This window comes from Sinocyclocheilus rhinocerous, unplaced genomic scaffold (genome assembly GCF_001515625.1).
Source record: "Sinocyclocheilus rhinocerous isolate Xijiao unplaced genomic scaffold, SAMN03320098_v1.1 scaffold693, whole genome shotgun sequence".
Classification (NCBI taxonomy): domain Eukaryota; kingdom Metazoa; phylum Chordata; class Actinopteri; order Cypriniformes; family Cyprinidae; genus Sinocyclocheilus; species Sinocyclocheilus rhinocerous.
In genome coordinates, this window is record NW_015654933.1 from 272,452 (window position 1) to 281,081 (window position 8,630).

Consider the following 8,630-nt stretch of genomic DNA (forward strand, 5'->3'; position numbering starts at 1 on the left):
CTCACACACTCTCTCTCACACACACACACACACGCGCGCTCACACACACTCCCACACACGCTCACACATGCTCCCACACACACACACACTCTCTCACACACACGCATGCTCACACACTCTCTCACACACACACGCGTGCTCCCACACACGCACACACACACACGTGCGCTCACACACGCTCCCACACACGCTCACACACACACACACACAGATGATGTGAGCTTATCTGTATGCTCGTGTGTGTGTGTTCTGCAGTCAGATCTGCGGTCTGTGTCAGATGTTTCCTGAGGCTGCGTGTAAAGCCGTGCAGACGTTACTCAGCGACAGCGGCCACAGCATGGAGGAGACGCTGGAGGTCAAAGGTCGAGCGCCGATGCCTGATCTGGACATGGTGCGCAGATGTACTGACACAAGAGCACAGATACAGAGACGAGAGGCTGATCCTGAGCTCATCGTGTGTGTGTGTGTGTGTGCAGCTGGTCCTCCTGAAGATCACGGCGCTGCTGTTCCCCTCGTCAGATTTCAGACATCCGGTGACGACTCCAGCGTTCCTCTACATCAGTCAGGCGCTCACCAGGGTCTGTGTGTGTGTCTGTAATAATGAGTAGATTGTTTGTTTGTTTTAGTCATACAGATGCTTTAAAACATCTTGTTCACCCAAGACATGATGACCTAATGTGATGGCTCTGTGTGTGTGTTTCAGTGTGTGGTGCTCTCTCTGGAGGACGTGTGTAAGGGTTTGATCCTCTGCTGTCTGGCGCTGGAGTTCGTCTCGCTGTCTCGGAGGTTTTTCCCAGAACTGCTGAACTTTCTGCTGGGACTCCTGCACCTGACTGTCTCTGACAAACGCAACATGGGTACTGCAGTGTGTGAGAGTGTGTGTGTGTGTGTGAGTGAGTGTGTGTGTGTGTGTGAGTGAGTGTGTGTGTGTGTGTGAGTGAGTGTGTGTGTGTGTGTGAGTGAGTGTGTGTGTGTGTGTGAGTGAGTGTGTGTGTGTGTGTGAGTGAGTGTGTGTGTGTGTGTGAGTGAGTGTGTGTGTGTGTGTGAGTGAGTGTGTGTGTGTGTGTGAGTGAGTGTGTGTGTGTGTGTGAGTGAGTGTGTGTGTGTGTGTGAGTGAGTGTGTGTGTGTGTGTGAGTGAGTGTGTGTGTGTGTGTGAGTGAGTGTGTGTGTGTGTGTGAGTGAGTGTGTGTGTGTGTGTGAGTGAGTGTGTGTGTGTGTGTGAGTGAGTGTGTGTGTGTGTGTGAGTGAGTGTGTGTGTGTGTGTGAGTGAGTGTGTGTGTGTGTGTGTGAGAGTGTGTGTGAGTGTGTGTGAGTGAGATTTTACTTCACCTGATCAAACCTAACGAGCTACTCGTGTGGAAACAGGAAGAGGAATCTGGGTGTTTCCTGTCTGCTTATGTCCATCATCACAAGCGACAGAGGCATTACTGTATTCACACATTCAGTCTGAGTATTTGATTCTGAACGGCTGTCCATCATGCTCACGTGACCATTGTGTGACACGCTCACACACACACACACACTCACTCATACATACACACACACACACACACACACCAGTTACTGATTACATTATTGATTGATCTTTGTATTTCTGTTGTTTCATTCTTTTTAATACATGTTAAATCCCTATTTATTTCTTGCTTTGTTATTTTTATTTCTGATGCACCTTTTATGTCTTTTTAATAACTTTTATGTAAAGCGCTTTAAATCACACTCGTGTTTGGTAACAGTTTTCTTGAAGCCTTAATGTAAACTGCATTGTTATAGGTGTTCATAATGTATGTTATATAATGCATAATAAAAATGTCTGAAATATGTAATTTGTCATGTATTTTAATGCATTACACTTTCTAAAAATGTAAAAATGAATAGATTTATTATGACTGTGTTTACAATTATCCATGAGATCATATGATGCATTTATTACAAGGCATAATTAATGCATTAAAATACTTATGTAATGCACTATATATATATATGTGTGTTAGGTGTTCTATAATAATAAACACGCATGGCCAGTGATTTCCTCTCTTCTGCATCTGCTGTGTTTGTGTTTCAGGCTGTCGCTCATCGATTCCTGTCTGGATCTGGTGAAGAGATGCACGTCGCTCTATAAAGACCTGCCGTCATTCGCTCACATCTTTCAGCCAATCAGAACGCTGCTTCTCCAGCATCTTCCTGTCGAGGGTTACCCCGCCCCTATCCAGGTTCAGCATCTGCATTACCATCAGATTCACAATCATCAGCGCGTTATGATTCATGCTGATGTGTTTGTGTGCAGGATCTTCACAGCGAGATCTTAGACGCCATTCCTGAGCAGCCTTCCCAGCATGCACCTCTGGTGTTCAAGAAGAAGAAACCCATCCCGCTGAAGCTCTTCACACCGAAAATAGTGCAGATGTGAGTGAAACATGAACTAGAATAATTTCATTCTGACACAGCTCTGTCCTAGACAAATACAGCACTATATATGTGTTCCTGCAGCACAAAAGCAGTGTTAAGTCGCTGGGAGGCCCTCAAGAGGAAGAACAGGAAGTGATGAGGAGGAAGACTGGAAAACTGTACGTTTGTCCTCATGATAGAGGTTTTTATCTGACAGATTATGAGAAATAAAGCTTTGCAGTGAGACTCTCTTCATGTGATGGAATCCAGTTTGTTTTTTTAAATGATTGCTGCACTGCAAAAAAAATAAAAATATATATTTTGTAGTCTTTAATCAGGAAAGAACAGTAAGATTTTTAATGTTTTTTAAAGAAGTGTCTTCTGCTCACCAAGCCTGCATTTATTTGGTTTTGCTGCTTAATATTTTTGTGGAAACAATGATACCACTCAAACATTTGTATAAGATTTAAAAAAGAGAGAGAAATTAATAATTCATAATTTTATTCATGATGCATGAAAGTGATAAAAAGTGAGTGAAGATGTTTAAAATGATTTCTATTTAATAAATGCATTAACAGATGTAATTAATATATTTGATAAATGCCAATAAATGCTGTTCATGAAACTTTCTATTTATCAAAAAATCCTGAAAAATAAAGTGCATCACCATTTCCGCAGCAAAATTGTTTTCAACATTGATAATGTATTATTGCAATATAAGATATATCTTTTAATGTGCTAATATATATATTTTGTATCACGGCTCTGGTTTCTCCTGCAGTCTGGATTACGGTAAAAAGCGAGGGAACACGAAGGAGGAGAAGGAGCACGAGCGGCTCAAGCACAAATACAAGCGTGAGTTTAAGGGAGCGCTGAGGGAGATCCGGAAGGACACACGCTTCCTGGCTCGGGAGAAGCTCTTTTGATCAATTTAAAGCATCCCTGCTAAATAGGATGCAAGGATGCATCCTATATATACATATATTAGAATCATATTAGAATGATTTCTGAAGATCATGTGACACTGAAGACTGGAGTAATGATGCTGAAAATACAGCTGCGCATCACAGAAATACATTACAGTTTAACACATTCACACAGAAAACTTTTTTTTACACATTAAAAATATTTCACAATATTACTGCTTTTGCTGTATTTTGGATCAAATAAATGCAGGCTTGGTGAGCAGAAGACACTTCTTTAAAAAACATTAAAATCTGACTGTTCAAAAACTCTTGACTGGTAGAGTACATGCAAAATGACCGGAGATATTAAGAAATATCAAAATAAAGTGAGTTTGTTTAAAACAAGAACAAATATCTGCCAATGGGCTGAGTAAAAATAAAAATTAACTTAATTCAAAGGGAAAACAAATGTCTTTCTGACCGATTGGCAGATATTTGTTCTTGTTATAAGCTTAATCTCATTTAATTTTGATACATTTTTTTAAATATCTTATGTCATTTTGCTTCTAGAGTAAATGTATCTTAATTAAATTTTTTTTTAGATATCTGTACTGGAGAAGACGAGGCAAAAATGTTGATTCAATACAGTTTAATAACTCGGTGTTCATTAATTATGAAACAGTTTCAGCTGTAAACCAGCTCTACAGAACACAATAGTGTCATTATTTCAGCTCAAATTTGGTTTTCATCCAAATGAATATTAGTCAGGAACCAATTAATGCAGAAGCTCCAGGAATAAAGGAGCACAAAGAGGAAAAAAGCGTTTATTTTTCATCCTTCAGCAGTTCAGAATAACTGAAGCTTTATAAACCGTTCCGATAAAAGCACAACACGATATACAACAGAGAGCAGTGTGCATTAAAATCAAGCTTTATTTAGTGCCTGGTGAGATTTGGTTCTTTTAGGTGAGACTAGTTAACTCGGCTAGTTTAGCAGGTCTTGGTTTAGTGGAGGTTGATCTCCAGGAGTCTTCAGGCGATGGTCACCGCTTGGGAAAACAAGACACAACACACATCAGACGAAATCAAAACCAAGACTTCTATGAGCTACGGCTGGAATACTCTTCATGATTTACAGTCAACGAGGAGTCGGCGTAAAGTCTGTGAATCGAAAAAATCATGATCTTTTGGCTTCAGACTGATTCCAACCAGGCTGAGATTAAACAAGTTTGATATTTTGAACCGACTTTGAATACATTGTTTCTATTTGTCAAGCGTCTCCTAGCAACAAAAGTGCATTGCCAAGTTCTGGCGCCTGGGAAGTTCCTATTTATGAGTGGGTAAGTCATAATTACGTATGAATAACGTAAAAAATTCACACAGATTAAAGTGCAAAAGGATTATAAAGACCGAAAGGTAACACTTTATCTCATTAGTTAACCTTGCATTCACATTCACTTTAGATACATTGTTTCCATTTGTCATGCGTCTCCTAGCAACAAAGTGAGGAAGTTCATATGAGTTCATAACAGATGAGTTCAAGTCACGTTGGTGATGCACCATTTCTAGGAAAAAAATGTAAAAAAATTAAAAAAATTTTTTTTTTATTCTACATCTCCAAAATGATTAAAGATTGCGAATTACTTGTTCTTGATATTTTTTTCTTTCAATTTCTTTTTTTTTTTGTGTGCATGCAGCTTGGCTAATTTTAATGTAAATGGGGAAAAAATATTTCAACAAATTGATCATTAATGCAGATGTGGCATCTATTGCATGGATAATAGATAACGCTGGGCTTAAAGAAAGTTCAGATTCCCGCTCGTAAAGTTCATGTGTTTGATTCCTCGATACAATCTTTCCAACACGACTTGAACTCATCAGTTTGTTCGTTCGAGTCTGATGCCCAGTTTTTCCTCGGCAAATGTAAGACACCTAGGGCCTCATTTAAATGATCATAAGAGCAGATTTAGGACGGATTCTGCGCAACATTTTATAAACGAGGCCCCTAGTGTTTTCTGAAAGTCATGTAACAATTACAAGTTGCCCGATCTAAAATGTAATTTAGTAGTGTAACTATTTTTTCAAATTACATTTGATGACTTTTCTGAACTTCTAATGTTTTCAACTGTTAATCTGTTTCAAACATCAAGGTTATCCTTACACTGATTATCACATTACATTGTGATAATGTATCATCAGTACTGAGTAATATTAACTACATGCACTTACTATATGGTTAGGATTATTAGGGTTTGGTTTAGGGTTACTTGCATGTAATTATGCATAATGTATTGTTATTATAATAGTAAGTAAATGTAACATATGTAACAAGGACACCTTAAAATATACTGTTTTTGAAATCAGATCTCTGCATAGCTATCACAGGAAACACTGGCATCTAACAATGCTTTGAAAATACAGTTAATCTTAAAAAATAAAGCATACATAAACCCAAATAGGAAATAAACCAGTTATGGAATAAGCATGTGTCCTAAACTCCTGAAACATTGCTGTCTCATATTTTAGAGCAGTCTAAAATTCTAGTTCTAGCATTCTAGAACTGTCCAACGTATTTACAGGAAGGTTACATTAAACGCATACATTTTAATATTAGATGCTACATTTTGATGTTGAATCCACTGTTGTTTTAAATAGAATTATTCTATAGTATAACTAAATATAATGTAGAAACTGTAATTTTCTGCTTTGCAATCGTGAAAAGCGCCATACAAATAAACTTGAGTTGAATAGTCTACGCAGTATTTAATGCAATTGCATCAGAAGTAACTGTAATCAAATTACAGAAAAATTAAGAGTAATCCCTTACTTTATTTTTTAAATGAAATGACAGTAATTAAGAGTTAGTACTGCATTGCACCGACACTGCCTGCGGCGGAGATCCCGAGCCGCTTCTCCTCTCCTTCCAGCAGCCTCCTGTAGGTGGCGATCTCAGCGTCCAGCTTCAGCTTGATGTGGAGCAGCTGCTGGTAGTCAGCCATGTATTTTCCCATCTCCAACTTGGTCTGGCACAGCTGGCTCTCTAGCTGTGTGATGATGTCCTCCAGACCGGCCGTCTTGTCCAGATGCGCCGCCTCCATGTCCTCCAGCTGCTGCTCCAGCGCCGCGTTCCTCGTCCTCAGACCGTCGATCTGGCTCTGCAGCTCCGTCACCTGGGAAAACACACGCTCATGTTACCATTCATTACTAATGCCTTTATCACGGTATCATCACGATATTGAACTTTGAATTCAGGTTTCAAAATCAGGATGCATTTACTTGACAAGTAAAATGACTTAAGATACTATGTCTTGTTTTTTGAAAATATTATACAATTTTTGTTACTTTTTGCTTAAAACGAGTAAAAATATCTGCCAATGGGGTAAGAAAAATAATCTTGTTTAGCCTTTGAATCAAGATTATTTTTCTTTCTCCATTTGCAGAAATTTGTGCTTGTTTTAGGCAAAAACTAACAAAATTTGGATAATATTTTCAGAAAACAAGACATCATATATTTAGTAACTTGTCAAGTAAATGCATCCTGATTCAAGAATTTTTAATTGTTTATACTAAAAATCAAGACAAAACTACTAAGGAAGAAAATAATTTTTTTAAGTGATAAAGTGTGACTGAACAACATTTTCAAACAATATCAAGGTCACGTTAAAGTACAGATTAAAATGTAATAAAGTTTGAAAATAAATAGCCTATTAAGTCTAAATATTGAAGTATTTGGCGCTGTGATGAACACCATAGCGAATACACAAATCTGATTGGCTGTTTAAATCATTTAAACACTTTTAGAATCAGAAAGTAGCAGCTGCTCTTTTTACGGGGTTTCCAAGGAAACCGCTGCATTTCTGCTGTTCCATCAGCGCCACCTGCTGTCAGAGAGTGAAGCTGAATAATTTGTAATAAATAACTATTCACGGTGTTTTGAAGTGCCCACGATGACAATATGGTGATATGTCCGTCACCTGGTTGTGGAAGACGCTGATCTCCTCCTTCATGCTCTTCATCTGGTCCTCGTGTTTGCCGGCCTGCTCCTTCAGAGTGTCGAATTTACCCTTGTACCACTTCTCGGCCTCCTGGACGTTGCGAGCGGACACAGACTCGATCTCGGCGCGCATGCTGCGCAGGTAAGCGGCCAGGTCCGGTCTGTCGGAGTCCAGCTCCACCGTCACCTTAGACTCCTCGATCTGCTTCAGGAGGTCGGCCACTTCCTCGTCGTGGAGCTTCTTCAGGAACTCGATCTCGGCCACCAGCTGCTCGATGCGCTTCTCCAGGTCGGCCTTCTGTAGCGTCGCGCTGTCCACGTCTAGACGGAACTCGCGGAGAATCATCTCAGCCTCCTCTGTGGAGTCAAGAGAGAGGTCACGTAAAAATGGTGTCGATGTGATGTTACATAAAGAGAATGCATTTGATTTAGTCATGCAATACACTCTTAAAAATAAAGGTTCCAAAAGGGTGTTTGAACCATTTTTGGTTCCCAAAAGAACCTTTCGGTGAACAGTTCCTGAAAGAACCATTTTGAAGAACATTTAAAAAAATCTAATGAACCTTTTTAGACTATAAAGAACCTTTTCTGCATTTGAAAGGTTCCATGGATGTTCAAGGTTCTGCGTAGAACCAGTGATGCCAATAAAGAAGCTTTATTTTTAAAGAGTGAAAGGTTCTTTATTGGCATCAATGGTTCTACGCAGAACCTTTAACATCCATGGAACCTTTCAAATGCAGAAAAGGTTCTTTAGATTGTTAAAATGTTCTATCTTAGAACAAAAAATGGTTTACGAGCTGTTCACTGTAAGGTTCTTTGGGGAACCAAACATGGTTCTTCTACGGCATCTCTTTGAAATCTCAGATTTGGGAACCTTTATTTTTGTGTTTCATCATCAGTTTTTTTTTTGGTCATTGGTTTGTTCTCCTGTGGAACTAAATTGGACAATAATGAGCACAGGCCATTGAAAAACCCTGTGTGACCCTGCAGCACAAAAGCAGTGTTAAGTCGCTGGGGTATATTTGTAGCAATAGCCAACAATACATTGTATGGGTCAAAATTATACATTTCTCTTTTATGCCAAAAATCATTAGGATATTAAGTAAAGATCATGTTCCGTGAAGATATTTTGTAAATTTCCTACCGTAAATATATCAAAACTTAATTTTTGATTAGTAATATGCATTGCTAAGAACTTCATTTAGACAACTTTAAAGATGATTTTCTCAATATTTAGATTTTTTTGCACCCTCAGATTCCAGATTTTCAAATACTGTCCTAAAAAACCATACATCAATGTTAAGCTCATTTATTCAGCTTTCAGATGATGCATAAATCTCAATTTC

The 8,630-nt window shown here is 38.8% G+C and overlaps 2 protein-coding genes across 2 annotated transcripts in view; one reads left to right on the top strand and one right to left on the bottom strand.

The window, feature by feature from the left end:
- The window catches only part of LOC107717758 (nucleolar protein 14-like), a 12,842-nt gene extending 9,530 nt beyond the window's left edge, over positions 1-3,312 (top strand). Inside the window, exons 10-15 of the mRNA XM_016524593.1 lie at positions 256-391; positions 477-578; positions 704-898; positions 1,993-2,211; positions 2,286-2,404; positions 3,168-3,312. Coding sequence (XP_016380079.1) covers positions 256-391; positions 477-578; positions 704-898; positions 1,993-2,211; positions 2,286-2,404; positions 3,168-3,312 — 916 coding nt within the window. The remainder of the gene's footprint in view (positions 1-255; positions 392-476; positions 579-703; positions 899-1,992; positions 2,212-2,285; positions 2,405-3,167) is intronic.
- Positions 3,313-6,151: 2,839 nt separating this feature from the next.
- The window catches only part of LOC107717759 (vimentin-like), a 3,769-nt gene continuing 1,290 nt past the window's right edge, over positions 6,152-8,630 (bottom strand). Inside the window, exons 2-3 of the mRNA XM_016524594.1 lie at positions 7,265-7,641; positions 6,152-6,460 (exon numbers count right to left, since the gene is read on the bottom strand). Of these exons, the coding sequence (XP_016380080.1) occupies positions 6,152-6,460; positions 7,265-7,641 (686 nt within the window). The remainder of the gene's footprint in view (positions 6,461-7,264; positions 7,642-8,630) is intronic.